Source organism: Ranitomeya imitator, chromosome 4 (assembly GCF_032444005.1).
Source record: "Ranitomeya imitator isolate aRanImi1 chromosome 4, aRanImi1.pri, whole genome shotgun sequence".
Lineage (NCBI taxonomy): Eukaryota > Metazoa > Chordata > Amphibia > Anura > Dendrobatidae > Ranitomeya > Ranitomeya imitator.
The window spans coordinates 135,476,132-135,501,071 of NC_091285.1; the positions used below are offsets into that span (position 1 = coordinate 135,476,132).

Sequence of the window (24,940 nt, forward strand, 5' to 3'; positions counted from 1 at the left end):
AGGGGGACTTTGGCAGAGCCCTTCCCAGGCCCACTGGCACCTGGCGTCTAGTGACACGGCCGCTGCCTAGTCAAGAACCAGGTGGGTACCTCTGCAAGAACCCCTGGCACTGTAGCACAAAGAGACCAGGAGATGAACCCTAGTGAAAACCCTGAAAAGATAGCTACCAATATTGCCAGCACCACTCACCTCCAAAGCACATAGGAACTGCAATGAATGGCAAAGATCTGAGCAGGGAGCAGGGTTAAAATGCCTGATGCTGAATGAACTGATCAAGGTGTTGACCACCTCCCAATCATCCTGAGATAACTTCTCCTTGCTAACAGCAGAATGGACACAATCCCACCACTGCCTAGTTCCACACATAGCAGCATCCTGCTTTGCGTTGTCTGACAGCCACGGAACACAGCGTCCCATGTTCCTCAAGCAGTGAAATCCATGGGAGATACGTCATCCCTCATCCCCACACATCCAACTACTCCAGAACGCAAAACTCCAAGAGATTGGAACAGTTTCCCTAAATACATGTAAAGTAGCTCCGCCTCCAGAGTCAGGACAATGGCGGTGCTTGAGACCGCAGAAGTACAGCACCGAACCCCAGGCGGGTGCACAGAACCACAATTCCTAATACAGATAACTTCAACGGGTGATTGCTAAAGAACGACAACATGGATTTTTTACGAAAATGTATCAATTTATTCTGCATTATAGCACCATCATAGCCATGTCTTTACAATCCAAAACTCTGCTGACAGGTACTCTTTAAGGCCAAACCTGCTGATATCAGTGGGCTTCGCTAGCAGTCTGATGTGCGTGAGGAGTCTAAAAAAGTGATACTACACTAAACAGCAATTTTCGCTCGTGAAAAGCTACTGTACATGTGAACACCATCTGGGTCATAGGAATACGGTGGTGCTCTGCCACCAGGATTACACCAATATGTATGAAAACAGAGCAAAGGGAAAAAGCAGCACTCACCATTCCTTAAAAACAGTCCTTTTTTTTATAACGTGGTGTGCAGTGGGTGCACTGAGTGAAGGATGACGGCCATTTTGGTTCTATCAACGCTTCTACGGTTTCAGATGTGTGATGACGAAAAGCTACTTCCTTTTAGGGCAGTTCCAAATTAAACATTATCAAAAATACAATCTCTGATAAAAATGTACATTATTTGACAAAAATACAGACAGGTCAATCCTTTCATCTAGACGTAAGGGACACTGCGCATTAACATTCATAATTCATCTAGCTTCTTTTTCACTAATTATTTGTGATAGTCACCACCTTGCAGTAGATAATTGACTTCTTCAAGATCTGCAAAACGCAGAGCATGTGGATTAGATGTAATGCACATGAGGGACTCCCGACTTTCACCTGACAAAGGGTGTTGGGGGAGATAAGGAACTGGCATGTCCGATTTTGGCCTGCAGATGCCTTTCTTCTCTGGAGGAGGCTCGCCCATAAAGAACACAAAAGCTCTCGGCAGAGTCCAGCTCTTACATCTATGGAGGAATCTGGAAAGATAGCTGTCAGCTGATATCTACGATGTAGCTATTGAATATGAAGGCTTTAGACTGCTGATTTTTTTCTGATCAATGATGATGTAAGTAATTATTTTTTCCCAAGATGTTTTGTTCAACCACTAGATATGACTACAACTCATGTAAATATCATATAGGGCAGCACGGTGGCTCAGTGGTTAGCACTGCAGCCTTGCAGCGCTGGAGTCCTGGGTTCTAAACCCACCTTGGACAATATCTGCAAGGAGTTTGTATGTTCTCCCTGTGTTAGGGTATGTGCACACGTCAGGTTTTTTTCCTGACAAAATCCGGAGAATTCTGCCAGAAAATCGCGTTTTTTTCCGCGCGGATTTCTCGCGTTTTTTGCGCGGTTTTTGCGCTGATTTTTTGCGGATTTTTTGCGTTTTTTTTTTTTTTTCCCTGAATGCATGAAATCTGCAAAAAATCCGCAAAAAGAATGAGCATGGCCATTCTTTTTGCGGATTGCGTTTTTTTTCGCGGAAAAAAACGCATCCATCTGAACAAAAAATCCGGAATGCATTCTAAATGATAGGATGCATATTTTTAGCGTTTTTGATGAGGAATTATAGCGTTTTTATAGCGAAATTCCGCAAAAAAACGCTAAAAATCCGGACGTGTGCACATACCCTCAGGCCGGTTTCACACGTCAGTGGCTCCGGTACATGAGGTGACAGTTTCCTCACGTACCGGAGACACTGACTCACGTAGACACATTGAAATCAATGTGTCTCTACACATGTCAGCATGTTTTCACGGACCGTGTGTCCGTGTGCAAAACACGGAGACATGTCAGTGTTCGTGGGAGCGCACGGATTACACGGACCCATTAAAGTCAATGGGTCCGTGTAAAAGACATACCACACACGGACGCTGTCCATGTGCAGTCCGTGTGCCGTGCAGGAGACAGCGCTACAGTAAGCACTGTCCCCCCCACGTGGTGCTGAAGCCGCCATTCATATCTTCTCTCTAGCAGCGTTTGCTGGAGAGAAGATATGAAAAATCCTTTTTTTTTCGTGTTTAAAATAAAGATCCCTGTCCCCACCCCCCACCCCACCCCCTGTGCGCCCGCCCGCGGTTAATAAAATACTCACCCGGCTCCCTCGCAGCGTCCTGTCCTCGCCGCAGCTTCTCCTGTATGAGCGGTCACGTGGGGCCGCCGATTACAGTGATGAATATGCGGCTCCACCTCCCATAGGGAGGTGTGCCGCACATGTGCCACACGGATGGCCTACGTGAGCTCACGGACACACGGACACGGATAATTCCAGTACCGATTTTTCCGGTACCGGAATTATCTGGACGTGTGAGACTGGCCTTAGCGTGGGTTTCCTCCGGTTTCCTCCCACATTCCAAAGACATACTGATAGGGAATTTAGATTGTGAGCCCCAACGGGGACAGTGATGAAAATGTGTGCAAACTGTAAAGCGTTGCGGAATATGTTAGCGCTATATAAAAATGAAGATTATTTATTTATCTATTATACATAGGCGCATGCAATACATATTTAAAAATATACTTTCCAAAGTCTGAACTTGATACCAACTATTATGCAGTGCATTTATAATTCTTGGTGAAATGTTCGCTATTCTCTTTTTGCTGGTTCAGTCATTCTTTTCCTTTGTATAGCAGATCTGGACAGTAGCAGTTTCTATGTGGCAGCTTTGAATGTCACTGAAAATTTGCAGATTTCAGCTACTTTGCTTGAGCCTCAACAGCACGAATTATGTTGTTACTTGAACGGAGAAACTTAAAGATGATGGATGTTTTCTAAGTGGTGCCAGAAACCTCCAACAACCATAAGATGCAATGACATAAATGGAAAAAGAGTGTGTGCGAGAAATTCAACTCTGTCATAGAAGCCAGCTTCCTGGTTCAAGTAATTTAGCAGCTTTCCACAAGGTTCTTTCTGTCCGCAGAAATGACTGAACATCGTTCCAGGATACACTGAGCATGATTCACAAGTACAAAAATAGAAAACTGATTTACCTTTGATCAGATTGAATAGATTCATTTACAAACTGTTATTTGTGAGGGGAAAAATAAAAAGGAAAAAAGGGGAAAAAATATTCATACTGTGATTAAGATAATAAGGACGTATACAAGTTTGTCTTTAGAGGGCTTTTCTCATGAGTGCATCTCACCTCTGGAGTCCTCATCTATTAGAAGAATATGGCTTCTCAGATTAATTTTATCTGGCAAGTTAAATTGAAAAAGAGCTTTGAGGTCTCAAAATTTCAAAATGACCTTAATAGAGAGAGCATTGCATAGACTTCCACGTAAAGGGCGAGAGTAGCTTTCTCTCCAGTCAATCTATGGCTGAAGCATGCTCCAATGAGTAAGGGAGGTCCACCTTCAGGCTCTCATATCGGTAGTTCAGAGATATACAGCTCTGGCACAAATTAAGAGACCACTGCAAAATGTTCAGTTTGTCTGATTTTTCTCTTTATAGGTATATTTTTGAGTAAAATGTAAATTGTTCTTTTAGTCTGAACTAAACTACTGACAACATGTCTCCGAATTTCCAAGCAATAAATTTAGAATTTATTTCTGACAAGGAAAAATGGTCAAAATAAAAAAAAACAACCCCAGGCTTTCAGACCTTAAATAACGCAAAGAAAACAAGTTCATAATCATTTAGACACAACAATACTAATGTTTTCACTCAGGAAGAGTTCAGAAATCAATATTTTGTGGAATACCCATAATTAATCACAGCTTTATGCGTCTTGGCATGTTTTCCACCAGCCTTTCACGCTGCTCCTGGGGCAAAAATGTAAGCAGTTCTTTTCTGTTTGATGGCTTGTGACTATCCATCATTCTCCTGATTACATTCCAGAGGTTTTCAATGGGGTTTAGGTCTGGAGATTGGGCTGCCCATGACAGGGTTTTGATGTGATGGTCTCTTATATCATTATCTGGTCAATATGTGCAGATATATATAATGTGGTCCCAAAATTTAAGGTCACCAAGACAATTTTGTGTTTTCCATGAAAACTCATACTTTTATTAATCAAATGATTTGCCAAATGAATTGAAAATATAGTCCAGACATTGACAAGGTTTGAAGATTTTTATTTGAAATAATAATTTTCTCTTTCAAACATTTCTTTCGTCAAAGAATGCTACCTTTGCAGCAATTACAGCATTGCAGACCTTTGGCATTCTAGCAGTTAACTTGTTGAGGTAATCTGGAGAAATTTCACCCCACGCTTCCAGAAGCCCCTGCCAGAAGTTGGTTTGGCTTGATGGGCACTTTTTGCGTACCATACGGTCAAGCTGCTCCCACAACAGCTCAATGGGGTTGAGATCTGGTGACTGCGCTGGCCACTCCATTACAGATAGAATACCAGCTGCCTGCTTCTTCCCTAAATAGTTCTTGCATAATTTGGAAGTGTGCTTTGGGTCATTGCCCTGTTGTAGGATGAAATTGGCTCCAATCAAGTGCTGTCCACAGGGTATGGCATGGCATTGCAAAATGGAGTGATAACCTTCCTTATTCAAAATCCCTTTTACCTTGCACAAATCTCCCACTTTACCAGCACCAATGCAATCCCAGACAATCACATTGCCTCCACCATGCTTGACAGATGGCATCAGCACTCTTCCAGCACCTTTTCAGTTGTTCTATGTCTCACAAATGTTGTTCTGTGTGATCTAAACACCTCAAACTTGGATTTGTCTGTCCATAACACTTTTTTCCAATCTTCCTTTGTCCAATGTTTGTGTTCTTTTGCCCATATTAATCTTTTCCTTTTATTAGCCAGTCTCAGATATGGCTTTTTCTTTGCCACTCTGCCCTGAAGGCCAGCATCCCAGAGTCACGTCTTCACTGTAGACGTTGACACTGGCGTTTAGCGTGTGCTATTTATTGAAGCTGCCAGTTGAGGACCTGTGAGGCATCGATTTCTTGTAAACTACAGGCTCTAATGTACTTGTCTTGTTGATCAGTTGTGCAGCGGGGCCTCACACTTCTCTTTCTACTCTGGTTAGAGCCTGTTTGTGCTCTCCTCTGAAGGGAGTAGTACACACCATTGTAGAAAATCTTCAGTTTTTTCTTGCATGGAATAGCCTTCATTTCTAAGAACAAGAATAGACTGTTGAGTTTCACATGAAAGTTCTTTTTTTCTGGCCATTTTGAGAGTTTAATGGAACCAACAAATGTAATACTCCAGATTCTCAACTAGCTCAACAGAAGGTCAGGTTTATAGGTTCTAATCAGCCAGTTTTCAGCTGGGCTAACATACCTGCCCAAGGGTTTTCATGGGTATTCTAACCATCCATTAGCCTTCTTACAAAGTTAGCAAAGCAAAAGTACCATAAGAACACTGGAGTGGTTTGTTGGAAATGGGCCTCTATACACCTATGAAGATATTGCATTACAAACCAGATGTTTGCTGCTAGAATAGTCATTTACCACATTAACAATGTATAGAGTGTATTTCTGAATCATTTAATGTTAGCTTCATTGGAAAACACTGTGTTTTTTCTTTAAAAAATAAGGAAATTTCTAAGCAACCATAAACTTTGAACGGTAATGTATACACAATAATTAGTATAGCAGCTTGATTCAGGTGTGTATGACTGCATATTAAAATCAGGGGCATACATGGTACAGTAGAAAAGTCATGTACCACTATGTGCCTGGTTACATATCTATGTAGAATTGGACTGCAATACCTCTCTATGTACATGAGGCCTAAGTTTCCCAAGAGTTACCAGCTCTGCATATCTTCACACACAATTAAAAATGACCAGCATTCTGTTTCTTCTTTCCCCTTGTGACGAGAATAATGCATTTGTAATTTCTGCTATAGTACAGACCAGTGTGGGAAAATGTTCTCTTGTTTTTGCTTTGTCAATACCCGGATCACATAACATGCATACAGACATATGTTAACTGACCGTCTGAAAGCTTAATCGCTGTAACAGCTAATCATCTATAGGTGGTACGATGGGTTTCTTTGTGTCCCAGTTCTGATAGTCTGAGTGACCCTTCGCTAACACTCCTTCTTTTATACCCAGGCAGTCAGCTGAAAGCCTCTCGCAGGATCTAATCCCCAGAGAAATAACATCCATCAAGTAAGTGATTGTATAGATGATCCCTGTTCGTGCTTTATTCTACAGTTTAAACTTATTTTCTCTTAATAGGGCACTATGTCTGACCTACAAGTCATCAGAAAGCATGTTTCCTATATACATACAGGTAAATGCACGGGCCTACAGAATGGCACCATCAGGTTCTGGTACATTTCTGTACATTTCGACCATCTAGGCAAGTTATGATTCTTACTGGTTAAATAAGATCAAACTTCCTCATGCTTCATTTGTGTTGAAGAAGGGGTGAAGAGGCAGTGACATCTTTATTCTAACTACAAAATGATGCCACAACATATCATTATCTTTTAACATCCATTTTTAATTTATTTTTATGGGTCACTCAGTACAAGTAGCAAGACCTGTCACTCTTCAAGTTGAGATGGAAAGCTCATTTTGACCTGCCCAAAGATGTTCGGCAAAAAATGAACACATCTCATCCCAAATGAAGTATTAAAGGGGTATACTTTACCTGTCTCTATACTAAATTTCCATAAAATAAAAATGTGAGTAGTAGGATTACCCAAAAATTAGAAAATTGTACAGGGATTCCACAATGGTAGAAAAATTGTGAATTCCAAATAGTATCATGCCTTCACTTGAAGTAGCACTTGCTGACATCATGGACCACTGGTGGGACCAAGGTGACTTTAGACTTATGAGACCTGAGATTAGATTTAAGAGATATATATTTTTTTTTTTTACAAACTTTTAGAGAATCTTTAGAGAAACTTTTTAGAGAATCTATCACCAGATTTTTGCTACCTCATCTGAGGGAAGCATGATATATAGATGCAGAGACCATGATCCCAGTGATGATTCTCTTACTGGGCTGTGTCTTGTATATTTTCTAAAACCCCTGTTTTATCTGCTGAAGATCTACCAGTTATCTGAATGCTGAACTCTGTGTAGTACTGGCCACACCACTGATAAGCAAAATTTTGTGTACACTATGCATAGGCAGAAAGCTGGCAATCAGTTGTGGAAGCAAGGTTATACAGAGTTCATTAATATGGAGGACTACCTGGCAGCAGGTTTAGTAATCCTCTAGTGATAGTCTCCTGGTGATAAAACAGTGATCAAAACAACAAGCAGCCCAGTAAGTGATACATTACTGCAATCAGGGTGTTTGTCTTTAAGCTATGCTGCTCTCGAATAAGGTGACTAAAACCTGTTGACATATTCCCTTTAACATTTACTTCAAGGGTACATTCAGATGCAACATACATGTTGTTGCCATATAAAAATACCTCAACCTTACTTTACTTTAATGAGAAGGCAATACACAATAGGCATTATAACTTACATAGAAAAGACACAGAGCACTTGCTGAACTGCACAGTGTCGCACTTAGTGTCTAGCTATGCTAAAAGTCAACTTCAACCCTTCAAAGAGCCTTGCCATATGACATAGAATAAATTGCAAGGCTCGTTAAAGGGTTGATATTGACTTTTAAGATTGCTTCTTCAAATAGGTGGCTCTAGAGTTCAAATCCTCTTCCTCTCTGAGGCAATTTGCATATTTAATTTCCCAGAGGAGCACGCATGTCGTATAAGTCTCCTCGCTTAGACATGCTGCCAGGCCTGGCTTGTAATTCTTCTTTTTTTATGTTAGAGTAGGACTGGCAATACGTAAGGACCCATGGCGTGGGTTGCCAGCTTCCATATTATGGCCCTAATATCAACTAATACCTTACATATATTTATATGGTTTTTTTTTGCACGTATATTTTTTGCAGGGTGCAGCTGGGCCCAAATTGTTCTGTACACTGTGGCCTCTGTTCGCACGGGATGCATTTTTAGCACTGGGCAGCCCGCCATATGGCGTCATTAATAGGCTGTATCCAGACGCTTTGTTTTCCTTGTGTAAACACACCACATACAGAGTATTTTATCTTAGTGCATTGGTGTACCACACGGCCAAACCCTTATTGAAGGCTGGCTGTTTCATTAGGTATTGCGCCTGTGCACTTGCTATTTTGTTTGGGTCCGCTGCACCCTGCTTGTGCATTTGTATTGAGGCCTATTTAGACAGGTAAGCATCTTTGCCTGTTTTTTGGTGTTTTTTCTTGAATGTGTCCTTTTTTGGTGTTTTTCTTGTAATTCTTCACAATGAGAAACGTTACCCCTTAGATCCTAATCCCAATGTGGCATGCTGATCATCTAAATCAGTGGTGGGGAACCTCCAGCCCGAGGGCTGTTTACAGGAACCGCAGTGTTCGGGTTGGCAGCTGTGTTTTGACGGCAGCCGGCCCTTTAAATTCTTCTTGCTCTGTGAGCGCACTAATGAACGCTACATCATGTACAATTAAAGATTACGTTCTGGCCAGTGTCATCGAAAGGATGAACTTCATGGGCGGAGTTAGCACGATGCACTCCTGTCCTGCGGGAGACCAAAGCAGCAGCCTCCTTGTCACTTCCTGCGATGTATAATCTGCAGCCCCATTACTCCTCCTGTGATGTAATCTGCAGCTCCATATCTCCTCCCATGCTGTATATTCAGTAGCCCCATGTTTCCTCCTGTGATGTATATGACTTAGCTGCATGCCTCCTGTGATGTATATGCTGCATTCCCCATGTCTTCTGTGATCTATGTCCTTCAGCCGCAGTGTATCCTATATGATATATATATACTCCAGCACCAATGTATTCTACTTGATGTATATACTCCAGCGCCGGTGTCTCCTATGTGATGTACATACAACAGTCTTGGTGTCTCCTGTGTTATGTATACAGCAGTTTCAGTATTTCCTATGTGATGCATACATTGTAGTCTCAGCGTCTCCTATGTGATGTTTGTACAGCGGTCTCGGTGTCTCCTATGTGTTGTATGTACAACAGTTTCAGTGTCTCCTATGTGATGTATATACAGTGGTCTTGGTGTCTCATGTTCTGTATAAAGTAGTGTTTGTGTCTCCTATGTAATGTATAGTTTTTTCTGTATTTCCTATGTGATGTGTAAACAGTAGTCTCAGTGTCTCCAATGTGATGTATATACAGCAGTCTTGGTTTCCCCTATGTGAAGTATACTGCAGATCTCAAACTGCTTGATTTAGATAAATGTTACTTGAGCAGTGATGAATTTCTCACTGTGAGGAGACCTGCTGTGTAAAATACATCTGTTTTCTGTACAACTTACTTCTGTGAGTTCTTTACTAAATTTATCATCGCAAAGAATCTCCTGTACTCCAGAGCGGCACAAACCTGGAAAAGCACTTGCGAGTCGCAACATCATCCATCGCACCTAACATCGCAGCAGCATCAAAGAGAAGCAGTTCCAGCCATAACATTAGTGTTGAGTTAATTAAATGTTTGACTAAATATAGCAGGGCAATTTTCAAGTTGATACAAAATTATGTCTCTCAAAGGATGGTATAAATATCCAAATGGCCCTTGGCAGAAAAACGGTTCCCCACCCCTGATCTAAATATATACTGTACCGCATTATATGTTACAATGTGCAGCAATGTGATGTTTAGTTCTACTGGAAGTCACTTTAATAGCAGAGCAATGATAGTCTATATTATAGTCTACATGTCCGATTTTGGACTTGGACCAAGTAGACCACACGAAAGCACTTGTCCGATATTGATCCAAGTGTTGCATCAAATTTACCACTGCAAGTCTATGGGTCTCGATCCTTTTTCTGCTTTTTTCCCTATAGAAGCAGTATTACTTTTACTTCTGGGGGCTTTAAAGAGACTAAGCAGGCAAACAATGCGACTAACACAAATGTGCAGCATTGTGAACCAACCATCCAATTTCTCTTCTGACCAATATTTCTTGTCATATGAGAAGTGAAAGTTTCTAAAGCCTTACAAGGAGAAGAAAATACGATTAACATTCCAGTCTTATTGTTATGTAAAACCTGTGCTCTCCTGATTGACTTGTTTTGGCCATAATCTGCTGTCACTGGGGAACCATGCTAAGATTATGGGTTTATCTGAGCATCTGGAATGAGGGAATCCCTCCACTTGTGTAAACAGCAAAACTCCAATGGATCTAACCTGATTAATTTGGCTTTCATCTGCTGAGCCTTCCACTTTGCTGCTCACAGTTAGAAGCATTCACCCAAATTTCCTAATACTCGATATATATGATATATTGTGCCATAGGGTGTTAAAATGTATTCTGCAATCTTGGTGACCATGACTGCAGAGGAGGGTCAGTTGGGTGATAAATCCATAAGACTCCACATTTAAGAGTGTCATTTCTCATCTACTGTTCATATTGCTGATATTTAGAGGATCCTGGAGAGCCCTTTTAATATGCAATGAAGAATGCAGGTACTTGCACAAGCACCACACAGAGTAACACAAGAAATGCTTTCATAGAGCTATAATAGAAAAAAACTAATGAGGTCCCTAAAGTACCATTTTGGAACTATATTTTGGCTGAAAAGTAATTTCATTCAGGAAGGAAAACATGCGAGAAAGAATAACCTTCAGGGTGTTCAACCCCTACCCTTAGGATCTGGATACTTATATGTGGAAATATTCAACACGAAGAGCACATCGCCTGCTGAGACTATGGTTATGTACTGTATATTTGTCTTATTTTTAACATAATGTACAAATGACAATACAGCACATAGATTAACCAAAAAAATATTCCCTAGTATTCACCATTTAGTAATATTATTAGTCTGTGTCAGTAGAGTGAAGTTTTAGCTTAAAAATTCTATATATTACATTGTAGTCTGTAGAACAAAACTGCCATAGTTCAGAGTCCAGAAGCAGCAAGGCCCACTAGTTACAAATGTGTCCGTAGCTGAATTTACTGTGTTCATATTATAGAAGATCCATATAAAGTAATCCAAGAGTTCGGCATCATGCCAGCATTGTATAGCATATAAACTGGCTATTAGGAGCAGTGCCTAGTAAAAGGTCTATAAACAGGAGGGTGAATGACCTCGGGGTCCTTTTACTAGGCACTGCTACTAATAGCCAGATCCTACTCCACACTGATGAGGGGCAAATACCCCGAAACAGCTGTCTGTGGATGGATACCATGTTTTGGCATATGTGGTTTTCCTTTATGGATGCTGCCCTTCCCGTGGTTGTTCCTTCCCGGTGAAAGACCTGGCTATTTATTGCTTGCGTTGAGAAACACGTGATGGTGTCTCCGCGGCTTTTCTACATGCATTAGCATTGTATAGCAGGCCACCAGAGTATTAATGTAAATATAATATATTAGCATTATCTTGGAGCCCATTGCGGTACCTACTAACGCATTTCATGAAAAACTATTTCTGTTTACTTTGAAATTCTAGGAACATCATGATTGTGTCAGACACTGGCATTGTGCAGGTATTCTGCATTTTGCATAATTTACTGCTGTGGCCAATGAATTTGTATGTTCTCCCCGTGATTGCATGAGTTTCCTCCAGGTACCAAAGTACTCCGTTTCCTCCCACACTCTAAGACCTACGGATAGGAAATTGAGATTGTGAGCCCCAATGGGGTCAGCGATGATGATGACTGTGAAGCGCCATAAAGCAAGCATAAAAAATAATAAATAAAACAATAATTGCTTATGTAACTGCAAGAAAATACTGCGTCCATTAACTAGGACCACTCAAAAACATTAATGGGCCAATAATTACCGTATATTTGGTGAATAAAGGCCATTAGCCAATGTAAACATGTTTGTGAATACCTGATAAATGAGCAAAACACGGCTGTTTGGAAAGTTTATCCCTCCATAAAAATCATTGTTATCACAGTGTATCATCCCATATAAGCATGGGATGTGCTGCCTATAATATGTTTTATTAAGACTGAATGAAAGTATCAACGATCGTTTTGTTCCCATCAAATATCACCAGCCCGTGTAAATAAGTCAGTAAGTGACCGCTGGTTGACCTGTATATAGTCTATTGGCATCTGTTAATGGTCCGACATCTTAATATTAAATAACTTAATATTAAAAAAAAACTACTGTGTGGCCAGAATATTGTAATTGTGTGGCCAAACTATTGTAACTTCATGTCGTTTCTAAAGCTCCAGACAATGAAGGCAGAAGGCTCAAGGATACTCACAGATGAGAACATGATTCAAGCTACCTACTTTGATTTTCGATTCACAGATGTAGTTTTTCATTTAATATTTGATGCAGTTTTTTGAGCCTAGGTCAGGAGTGTATTTGATGCAGTTTTTGAGCCTAGGTCAGGAGTGTATACAAGAGGAATGGGACTTGTAAAGAAAATATTCGGCACTCCGCAACGGGGAAGAGCTGCCCAATCCGTGATAGATCATATAAGTAGAACACAGCTTCTCATCATTTTTATTTCCATTTTCCTGCTCCATTATACTATGGCAACACAATCAAAATTCATGAAAGAAATAGATCCATCACATCACAGGCACAAAGAGCGCCATATGGACCTCAATGACCATAACGGGTTCTGGTTGGTTTCCTTTAGAGTGTTTTAACAAAAACTATTCCACCATCCCGTGGCTTTTCTTCCAGTGGAAATTCCGGAACTTGCGACAAAGCTTCTTAATCGAGACTCAAGCAAAAGTGCGAAACTAGTCTTAGGCCATGTTCACACAGTGCGTTTTTTACCGCGGAACCGCGGCGGTTTTGCCGCTGCGGTTCCGCAGCTGTTTTCCATGCAGGGTACAGTACACTGTACCCTATGGAAAACAGGACACACTGTGCACATGGTCCGGAAATTGTAAAAAAAAAGACGCGCTGAATAGCTCCCGGAAAAAAGAAGGAGCATGTCAATTCTTTTTCCGGAGCCGCAGCGGTTCTGCACCCATAGACCTCCATTGTGAGGTCCAAACCGCAGTAAAACCCGCAGATCAAAAATATATCTGCGGGTTTTACTGCGGTTTGATGTGCAGAACCGCTGCAGCAGGAAGTGCGGGGAGCGGGCGGAAGTGCGTGGGCGGAGTGTGGCTGCCCCCCCGTGTTCCGATCCCGCCCCCCCGTGCTCCGATGCCCCCCCCCAGTGCTCCGATGCCCCCCCCAGTGCTCTGATGCCCCCCCCGTGCCCTAATCTCCCCCCCTTATACTCACCCGGCGTCCCGGTGTCCGTCCGGCCGTCTTCTCCCTGGGCGCCGCCATCTTGCAAAATGGCGGGCGCATGCGCAGTGCGCCCGCCGAATCTGCCGGCCGGCAGATTCGTTCCAAAGTGCATTTTGATCACTGAGATATAACCTATCTCAGTGATCAAAATAAAAAAATAGTAAATGACACCCCCCCCTTTGTCACCCCCATAGGTAGGGACAATAAAAAAAATAAAGAATTTTTTTTTTTTTTTCACTAAGGTTAGAATAGGGGTAGGGGTAGGGTTAGGGGTAGGGTTAGGGGTAGGGTTAGGGTTAGGGGTAGGGTTAGGGGTATGGTTAGGGTTAGGGTTAGGGGTAGGGTTAGGGGTAGGGTTAGGGTTAGGGGTAGGGTTAGGGGTAGGGTTAGGGTTAGGGGTAGGGTTAGGGGTAGGGGTAGGGTTAGGGTATTTTCAGCCATTTTAACCCTAAAAAAATTCCTAGAAAACACACAGACTCTGGCTAGAAAACTGCATCAAAAAAACGCATCAAAAAACGCATCAAAAACGGACCAAAAAAGGACCAAAAAAAGGACCTGCGTTTTCTGCCAAGAGCTGCAGTTTTTTAAAAAACAGTCAGGAAAAAAAAAGGATGGAAATCCTGAACGTGTGAACATACCCTTATACCTCTCCTTCCTTCTGGATTCACTTATGGTTTTAGTTTAGAAAACCAGCATCAATAACTGCCTGTGTTATTCCAGCCTAAATCCTCTTTTTCTGAATTAAGGGATAGTTGACATAAGGTCTCATAAATTTTAATCAATCCTCTAATCCTTCCTCATTTGCTAGCTGGAGTCTCTAACTACAATAACTATGTAAAAAGCTCAGGTTTTTGGGCCTCCTTAAATGCTCAATGATAAAGAGGGATTGGACAGAGGTTGTAGTTTTAGCCTGTCTGATCCTCAGTCTCCTCTTCGATAACTTGAGACCTCAATGAAGCTGGAAAATGTGAGACAGTATGAATACACTGTAAATTGGTGTATTTTTCAAATGTTTTGCTTAGTCTGAATTCACACACTGGGCATCTTTAACAATGCTTTTCAGGTAATAAGAAAGCTGCTTACAAATATTACTTGAAAGGGATTTATCAATAGTGTTCACTATAGGACTTAACAACAAATGAAAAAAAATGTAAAAAAAAAACAAAACACAAAAAATGGTTGTCCAAGGGAATGTTATAAATGCCATGAAAAAAAGCTTAAAAATAAAGGCAATATTTTACAAATGCTGAAAAGTTAGTGTTCAGGAAGAAAACCAAAAGCTCGATACATCATTTGCAGTTTTTACAAGTCACTTCTCATTTTTATCTTGTGGTATTTGTTGATTTTTTTTTGCTCTAAATATGTCAAAATAGCGCATTTTGTAAAAAGTAAAAAAAAAATGACATTTTTCTGTCTGTAAGCATTTTGTGACTTTTTAGAGCAGAAAGTCATAAATTTAGCAAAATGTTGCAAAAATTATTCAAAGAAATTTGTAGTGTACATAGAAGCACTCCAGAAGGGATCTGAAGTGCACTTGTGAAAAATTTAGCAACTTTTTGGAAAGTTGCAGATGATGAATTAGTCAAAAACATCTGTAAAACCTAAAACCCAGTGGTGAACTAAAAAAAAATATATACAAAAAAATGTAAAGAGGAGAAAATGGAAAGATTAATTTGGTGCAAGTAAAAAAGGGCAAAAAACACCAGAAACTGGACAACAAACAGGCGCAAATGCAATAATCAGGCCCCTAGTCTTTTGTTCTCCGTGTAATGTATTGTTATTAACCCTCTAACTGCCAAACTATGCCTTCTATGCTTGACCTCATATTCTAAGATTTCTATGATAACAGAAGAAGTGTATTTTAAGGAAAGAAACCTTTCAGAAAACCCGTCTGGGCTGGAAATGGAGTAATTGGTAGCATATGTATGACCTGAGCAGACTACATCTGTTCCCTCCATAAGTGAAAACCTGGTACAACTCATGTACAAGGAGGTCTACGACACTGCAATGTTTGAACACTGAATCACAAGAGAAAACTTCAGCAAAACCGAAAGCTCATATTTGCTGTAAGTGATTTGCACCTGTGACCAAGCAGATTAGTAAAGTCAACAATGGCATAATGCGGCTTTTGTTAGTTTCCATCTTCATACCCGACACTCCTTCTTCGGGTGGGATCTAGAAGAAGTGCACCAAGACGTGCAAGGCATTTCTCAAGGTGACAGGAATCACTGCATTGGCAATTTAATGGTTAATACAGAGTGGAGCTGTCACGCTTTGTCTGTATAGATTTCATCTATGGGATGGGAAAAATGTGGCTGAACAGTGACGTGTTTTGGATGAACTATCAGGCTGGCATGGCAAGCGGGAACTGATAGTTCTAAAAAGCAGGAACAAAATACGAAAAAATGACCCCACAGATCAGAACTCCGCGTTGGCCCTCCATCACACAGGGGTTAATCCTTATCCTGGGATACGATATGTGCAAATTGTTCATTTTCCCCCTTTGTTGCTAGATATGTAATATTTTAGGTACAATACAAATATGGTCTAATAATCTGGTCTAATAATCTAATAATCTCTAAAAAAAAATTTAATCATCTCTAAATCGAATAATCTCTAAAAAAATGAAATGTCCTGCTTCTTCAACCTTGTCAATAGCCAGGAAATGACAAATGAGCCTTTATTCAGTGTTTAAGTCCTGATCTGGTCCAATACCAATGTTCTGATGGTCTCCAACAGAGATGATGGCCTGTGCTTCAGTCACCTGAACAGAGACCACCAGAACGGTGACAATGGAGTAACGGGGATGAGGTCTCCATCAGCGATGATGGACTGTACTTCAGTCACCTGAGCAAAGACCACCAGAACGGTGATAATGGAGTAATGGGGCATGAGGTCTCCATCAGAGATGATGGCCTGTACTTCAGTCACCTGAACAGAGACCACCAGAACGGTGACAATGGAGTAACGGGGATGAGGTCTCCATCAGCGATGATGGCCTGTACTTCAGTCACCTGAGTAGAGACCACCAGAACGGTGACAATGGAGTAACGGGGGATGAGGTCTCCATCAGAGATGATGGCCTGTACTTCAGTCAACTGAGCAAAGACCACCAGAGTGGTGACAATGGAGTAACGAGGGATGAGATCTCCATCAGAGATGATGGCCTGTACCTCAGTCACCTGAGCAGAGACCACCAGAGCGGTGACAATGGAGTAACGGGGAATGAGGTCTCCATCAGAGATGGTGGCCTGTACCTCAGTCACCTGAGCAGAGACCACCAGAGTGGTGACAATGGAGTAACAGGGGATGAGGTCTCCATCAGAGATGGTGGCCTGTACCTCAGTCACCTAAGCAGAGACCACCAGAGCGGTGACAATGGAGTAACGGGGAATGAGGTCTCCATCAGAGATGGTGGCCTGTACCTCAGTCACCTGAGCAGAGGCCACCAGAATGGTGACAATAGAGTAACGGGGAATGAGGTCTCCATCAGAGATGGTGGCCTGTACCTCAGTCACCTGAGCAGAGACCACCAGAGTGGTGACAATGGAGTAACGGGGGATTGGACCAGTGAGTATAGGCTCATTGTTCTATAACATTCCCTTGGACAGCCAATGTAAATTTTCCCGGGGGCTAAACACTCTTCATGACTGACAATGCACTTTCCACATTGTGTTTCCCACAATAACCAGCAATCCCTGAGGGACATTAAGATTCAGACATCATTAACAGGGTTTTCCAATTTTAACGATCCTTTTTGAGCGCTGTCTCGATCTTTTCACAGACTCATAAACGTACATTGGCAAGTTTGATACATGACTCTGATGAAAATCAGACATGTCTCTGTGATTTTGTGCAGCAAAAATACTCAGACGTGAACAGCGCCATATAGTATAATCAGTACCATGAAAAACGCGGCTACTTGTACAAGACACACTGCGTCTGACTGAGCCATTATACTCTGAGCACAATGTGCCTGAGCCACGGAAGCTTCTAGCACAATTGTGAAACATTCATAGTCGCCCAAGGAGGACCACCCTCCGTCTCTCCTGTCCTGTCAGGGTATTCAGCATCATTTCTGACACACAGGGTACAATAGGACATTAGTAGTGAGCACCTAATGCTCTCAGGATGGGAGGTACGGGCCATTCCGACGGCATATCTGGTTCCCGGGACACCATCATCGGTAAATCTGCCTCCACAGCATGACCAGAGGTATACATATATTATATATATATGGATATACAATGGTTTCTCAGGGAGCCCTACATGAACAAATCTGTCCAAACTGTTGTTTGTAGGGGTGCATTAACATACTGGAGAGTGCCACGCAACAAAACCGAAAAAATTGCTCCAGTTTTGCAATCCGGCTTTTGCAGACCTTTGGCTAATGACAGTACCAGCACAGGTAACATTGCGGAGCAGTTTGCAGCCATATGATAGGTGACCACATTGTGGCAGCAACATGTACTTGCTCTATCATCTGTCAGAAAACTGAAACTGACGCGTATAAATATCTGTCCACTAAACACCACAACTGTATTGTGTGAGCACATCTGGAGGACAATTACAGAAGATATCGGGGCAATTTTATGATCGGAGGATCAGAATCACTAATCGATATAACAATGGTAATATATATGACATACAATGTAAAACAGTAATGCAAATAGAAACCGAGTCTATCTTGGGTGGCTCAGTGGATAGCACAGCAGCCTTACAGCGCTTAGGTACTGGGCTCAAACCCCACCAAGGATAACATCTGCAAGGAGTTTGTATGTTCTCCCGCGTTAGCGTGGGCTTCCTCCACACTCCATAGATATACTGACTGGGAATATAGATTGTGAGCCCCGATGGGGACAGTGATGACGCTGTATGTAAAGGGCTGTGGGATTAATGCTGCTATATCACTGAGTGAACTACACATATGTGAACACCGATTACAATGGAAGATACCTGAAAGTCATCAGTCCTGAGCCTCTTATGACAAGCATACTTATATGTGACACGAAAAAGCATCTGGGTAAAAACAGGATCTGATCTTAAAATTAAAAAACACTCAATGAATGAAAAGATCAATTGTAATAAAGTAAGTGACCCCTGACCGGTATGATCACCAGAATCACCACCCATACAGACTGCCATGGTGACTGACCTTCATTGATTATTGGTCCATATTACCGGTGGTACCAATAGCTGTACCCATAAATGTGGGGGTTCTGGATGCCTATTACAGGACCCTCCATGATTACCACAAATATATATATATATATATATATATATATATATATATATATATATATCACACATTTTATAAATAAGCCATGCCAGGGACAATAAGCAGGACGGGCACCATTCATTTGTGTGCAGCTGTATATAGACAGGGTCCTGCTATAGGGAGATTGTCACCCGGGCACCTAGAGCCCATGCCAGGGAGAATGATGAGCAGGGCATCAGTGATGGTCCCAGCTGGGCACCCTGAGCCTCTACGTGTAAGTTTCCAGCTCCCCTCCAGCCGCGCACCGTGCACGGAGGAGGCAGATGCCAGCGCCACTTACCCGGGATATGGTGAGCGGAGTGCTGAAGTCTTTGCCTCCCACCAGCCTGAAGCCCCAGGGAGAGGGGCCATTGAGGGTGACGGTCTGTGCCATGGTCCTGTGTACAGAGCTCAGCACCGCGCAGCTCCCGGGCACCGGACTAACAGCTCAGTGCCTGCTGCCCGGAGTTCTGCTCACCCGCTGACGTCACGTGGGAGGGTCCAGGTCCCGAATGCCGACTTGGGCCGTTGCTAGGTGACGGGGCCGCGTTCTCTTCTTGCGGAGGTGGTCGGGATGCGCGGGGTCCTTATGTGACTCAGGGACCAGCCCTGCCCCCCCATGCTGGCATGTGACCCGCTTATGGCCCAGACTAATCCCCATCATTGTTAATAATGCCATCAGTAGAAGAAGGGACCCCGGGGCCACATTTATTTGCCACTTTTTGGGGTCACCCAGAAAATGCAACAGATTAGCACTAACATGTACAAATGTTATCATCACCAACATGAAAAATAGAAATAATCTCCACAGTGAAAAAGGTCCAAATCCGAGAGCAGTCATCATCCCGGCCACCTAAGGCCGCATGGCACGTATGGGATGGTGGCACAGTTAGTCAAGATGTATTCTGCATAGCCACAGGGCCAGCATCAAGCCCCAGATCAGGGGTCCGCAGCCCACCAATGGAGAGGTGGCTACACACGTACACGTCTGGCCAGTGGCAGACTCAGACTGAAGGGGACAAACTGTTCAACTCTGGCAAAAATTAAGAGACCGCCACATCAAAACCCTGTCATGGCCACCCCAATCTCCAGACCTGAACCCCATTGAAAACCTCTGGAATGTAATCAAGAGGATGATGGATAATCACGAGCCATCAAACAAAGTAGAACTGCTCACATTTGTGCCCCAGAAGGAGTGTGAAAGACTGGTGGAAAGCATGCCAAGACGCATGAAATCTGTGATTAAAAATCATGGTTATTCCACAAAATATTGATTTCTGAACTCTTCCTGAGTTAAAACATTAGTATTGTTGTTTCTAAATGATTATGAACTTGTTTTCTTTGCATTATTTGAGGTCTGAAAGCCCTGGGGTTGTTTTTTTAAAAATTTTGACCATTTTTCTTTGTCAGAAAAAAAAATTTATTGCTTGGAACTTCGGAGACATGTTGTCAGAAGTTTATAGAATAAAAGAACAATTTACATTTTACCCAAAAAATATACCTATAAAGAGAAAAATCAGACAAACTGAACATTTTGCAGTGGCCTCTTAATTTTTGCCAGAGCTGTATATGGACCCTGTGCAGTCCAAAAGCTCATCATAATGCCCCCTCATGTGTTTGCAGCTTTTGGCCTAGAGGTGCCCCCCCTACTCAAAAGACATAGTGATAGGGAATTTAGATCTCCCAGTGGAGACAGTGAGCATGTCTGTAAAGCACTGTGGGATATATGGAGTACTATATGGAGACATATGGGGAGACGCAGTGATCGGGAGTTTAAGATGTGAGCCCCAATGGGGACAGTGATGATAATGTCTATAGAACGCCATGGAATATGATGATGGCGCTATATAAGTGAGTATAATAATAATATTGTAAAGTGTAGTGGAGGATCTGCAAAGACTGGACGTCCCTATGGGGGCACAGGGGTACCAGTGGAATATTAATGTAAATATATTTGAAATGTGATGTTTAACATGTATACAGTACAGACCAAAAGTTTGGACACACCTTCTCATTTAAAGATTTTTCTGTATTTTCATGACTATGAAAATTGTACATTCACACTGAAGGCATCAAAACTATGAATTAACACATGTGGAATTATATACTTAACAAAAAAGTGTGAAACAACTGAAATTATGTCTTATATTCTAGGTTCTTCAAAGTAGCCACCTTTTGCTTTGATGACTGCTTTGCACACTCTTGGCATTCTCTTAATGAGCTTCAAGAGGTAGTCACCGGAAATGGTCTTCCAACAATCTTGAAGGAGTTCCCAGAAATGCTTAGCACTTGTTGGCCCTTTTGCCTTCACTTTTTCCAGCTCACCCCAAAACCATCTTGATTGGGTTCAGGTCAGGAGACTGTGGAGGCCAGGTCATCTGGCGTAGCACCCAATCACTCTTCTTCTTGGTCAAATAGCCCTTACACAGCCTGAAGGTGCGTTTGGGGTCATTGTCCTGTTGAAAAATAAATGATGGTCCAACTAAACGCAAACCGGATGGAATAGCATGCCGCTGCAAGATGCTGTGGTACCAATGCAGGTTCAGTATGCCTTCAATTTTTTATTAAATCCCCAACAGTGTCACCAGCAAAGCACCCCCACACCATCACACCTCCTCCTCCATGCTTCACGGTGGGAAGCAGGCATGTAGAGTCCATCCATTCACCTTTTCTACATCATGCAAAAACACAGTGGTTGGAACCAAAGATCTCAAATTTGGACTCATCAGACCAAAACACAGATTTCCACTGATCTAATCTCCATTCCTTGTGTTCTTTAGCCCAAACAAGTCTCTTCTGCTTGTTGCCTGTCCTTAGCAGTGGTTTCCTAGCAGCTATTTTACCATGAAGGCCTGCTGCACAAAGTCTCTTCTTAACAGTTGTTGTAGAGATGTGTCTGCTGCTAGAACTCTGTGTGGCATTGACCTGGTCTCTAATCTGAGCTGCTGTTAACCTGCGATTTCTGAGGCTGGTGACTCGGATAAACTTATCCTCAGAAGCAGAGGTGACTCTTGGTCTTCCTTTCCTGGGGCAGTTTCTTTGTAGCGCTTGATGGTTTTTGCCACTGCACTTGGAGACACTTTCAAAGTTTTCCCAATTTTTCAGACTGACTGACCTTCATTTCTTAAAGTAATGATGGCCACTCCTTTTTCTTTACTTAGCTACTTTTTTCTTGCCATAATACAAATTCTAACAGTCTATTCAGTAGGACTATCAGCTGTGTTTCCACCAGACTTCTGCACAACACAACTGATGGTCCTAACCCCATTTATAAGGCAAGAATTCCCACTTATTAAATCTGACAGGGCACACCTGTGAAGTGAAAACCGTTCCTGGTGACTACCTCTTGAAGCTCATCAACAGAATGCCAAGAGTGTGCAAAGCAGTCATCAAAGCAAAAGGTGGCCACTTTGAAGAACCTAGAATATAGGACATAATTTCAGTTGTTTCACACTTTTTTGTTAAGTATATAATTCCACATGTGTTAATTCATAGTTTTGATGCCTTCAGTGTGAATGTACAATTTTCATAGTCATGAAAATACAGACAAATCTTTAAATGAGAATGTGTGTCCAAACTTTTGCTCTGTACTGTATATAGATGGGTATGTTTTGTTATCCAATTACATTTGGCCAGGTTAGACTTTAAGTAAAAGGTACCTTATAGGGGTTGTCCATTGCTCAGACAACCCCTTCTCAATTGCTATATTCTCTAATGTAATATAACAGCAGCCTATACTCACCTCTGGTGCCGGAGAAATGAGAGATGCTGCTCCTCTACGACTTTCCCCCAAATGTCAGTTACATCCGAATGACAGCGGCCACTAACTGACTGCAGGCTCACGCGGCATAACAACTTCACGCAAGTCCTGGGAGACACAGTGTCGTCACTGCTGGATCTGTGTTGGCACGGGAGGTGATAGAGAAGGGGTGTCTAATTAGCCGACAACCCCTTTAATTCTACTGATGAGGCTCCTGTTATCTAACATGCTCTTGTTTATAAGGAGACTGCGTCTTTAAATATACCTGTCTACAGCGTAGCACACATTGCAAGATCTAAATCAACTCATTCCAAATGTTCATACAAACAATGGAGGATACTGTAAGTCATGTCATGTTTTTATTAGGAGCAGAGGGTGCGGTCGCCCTGGGCCTCGCGCTCTGGGAGGCCCACCCGGAGCTACGCTACTGTTAACTGTATCTGCATGCGCAGTGCACCAGTACAGTTAAACTCTGTAGAAGAGCAGTGAGACACGATCTCCCTGCACTGCCACGCGCCTGCTATGGGGCCCGTGAGCGTAGGAGGCCCCATAATGCACTCCCTCTCCCATCTTTCACCCTCTGCGTCTGACGTAGACACTGACAGTGGGTGCAATGACGTCACTACAAGGAGCCCACTGTGCTGAGATGTGGGGGCGCTCGCTACGGAGACCAAAGCAGCGGGGGGAATGGGTTGGAAGGGTGAGTATTGTATTATTTTTTTAATGGGGAGTGCATCATACTGTATGGAGGCCTATGGGGAGTTATGTGCATTATACTACAACCCCTGGCAAAAATTATGGAATCACCGGCCTTGGAGGACGTTCAGTCAGTTGTTTAATTTTGTAGAAAAAAAGCAGATCACAGACTGGCACAAAACTAAAGTCATTTCACATGGCAACCTTCTGGCTTTAAGAAACTCTAAAAGAAATCAAGAACAAAAAATGTGGTAATCAATAATGGTTACTTTTTTTTAACCAAGCATAGAGGAAAAATTATGGAATCACTCAATTCTGAGGAAAAAAATTATGGAATCATGAAAAACAAACAAAAAAAACACTCCAAAACATCACTAGTATTTTGTTGCACCACCTCTGGCTTTTATAACAGCTTGCAGTCTCTGAGGCATGGACTTAATGAGTGTCAAACAGTACTCTTAATCAATATGGCTCCAACTTTCTCTGATTGCTGTTGCCAGATGATCTTTGCAGGCTGGAGCCTTGTCATGGACCATTTTCTTCAACTTCCACCAAAGATTTTCAATTGGATTGAGATCCGGACTATTTGCAGGCCATGACATTGACCTTATGTGTCTTTTTTCAAGGAATGTTTTCACAGTTTTTGCTCTATGGCAGGATGCATTATCTTGAAAAATGATTTCATCATCCCCAAACATCCTTTCAATTGATGGGATTAGAAAAGTGTCCAAAATATCAACATAAACTTGTGTGCAGCGCCCCAGAGACCTGGTCGTTGCAGTATGGCACTCTGCCGCTAAGGAGAGTGGCGGTACGTCTGATGGCACTAAGGAGTTCTCCTGACCAGGTATCACCAGAACACATTACACTTCACACTAGGGGAGAAAAAGGCTTTATTTATTGGGCCACTCCTCACACTGGTAAAACTAGGGGCTGTGGAGGAAGTTAGGGACAAGCTGACTGGGTTGGAACCAGGCAACATCCCGTGACAGGGGGTGTTGCAGGGAGAAGGCACAGGGGGGGGTCCCTGTCAGGCGTGGGAACCTGGCTGGTGCCTAGCGAACAGAACAGAACGTAACGGAACCGCGCCTGCACACCCTGCGGCAGTATCCAGGAGAGAGACACGAAGGGAAGGATATTGTGGAACAGTGTAAACGAGATCAAGCACAAAGGAGAGCCAGTAAGAGTCGTGCCAAGAGAGAGAGAGGCAACATCTTACTGAGGCGCGTAGTCGGTGGCCGGAACACTGCAGGAGTAACTGACTTCAAGTCTTTCTTCAAACTCCGCCGGACAGTCAATTATAGGTTAGCTGTCTACCTTAAATTTCCTAAGCAGACATAGGGGGCAACATTGGGAGAGGGGCGTCTCTAGGGTCCCGGAAGACCTCCAAGCCTTCCCGTCATACGGGTGCGTCCTAGCCAAAACATACTGGGGGACGAGAAACTAGTAACATCTGGAACTGAAGAGAGAGAGAGAGCTGTAGAGAACGAACGAACGAGAACAGCAGTTGTGAGGACTATTCCGAATGCTCAGCCGTTCCATCACCCCAGCGGACCC

The 24,940-nt window shown here is 42.6% G+C and overlaps 1 protein-coding gene and 1 long non-coding RNA gene across 2 annotated transcripts in view; one reads left to right on the forward strand and one right to left on the reverse strand.

Annotated features, from left to right (window-relative positions):
- PDLIM4 (PDZ and LIM domain 4) overlaps positions 1-19,538 on the reverse strand; it is a 220,913-nt gene extending 201,375 nt beyond the window's left edge. The window contains exon 1 of the mRNA XM_069763940.1: positions 19,229-19,538. Within this exon, the coding sequence (XP_069620041.1) occupies positions 19,229-19,321 (93 nt within the window). The 5' untranslated portion in view covers positions 19,322-19,538. The remainder of the gene's footprint in view (positions 1-19,228) is intronic.
- LOC138675578 (uncharacterized) overlaps positions 6,693-24,940 on the forward strand; it is a 67,037-nt gene continuing 48,789 nt past the window's right edge. Inside the window, exon 1 of the long non-coding RNA XR_011320693.1 lies at positions 6,693-6,745. This is a non-coding gene — a long non-coding RNA (uncharacterized lncRNA). The remainder of the gene's footprint in view (positions 6,746-24,940) is intronic.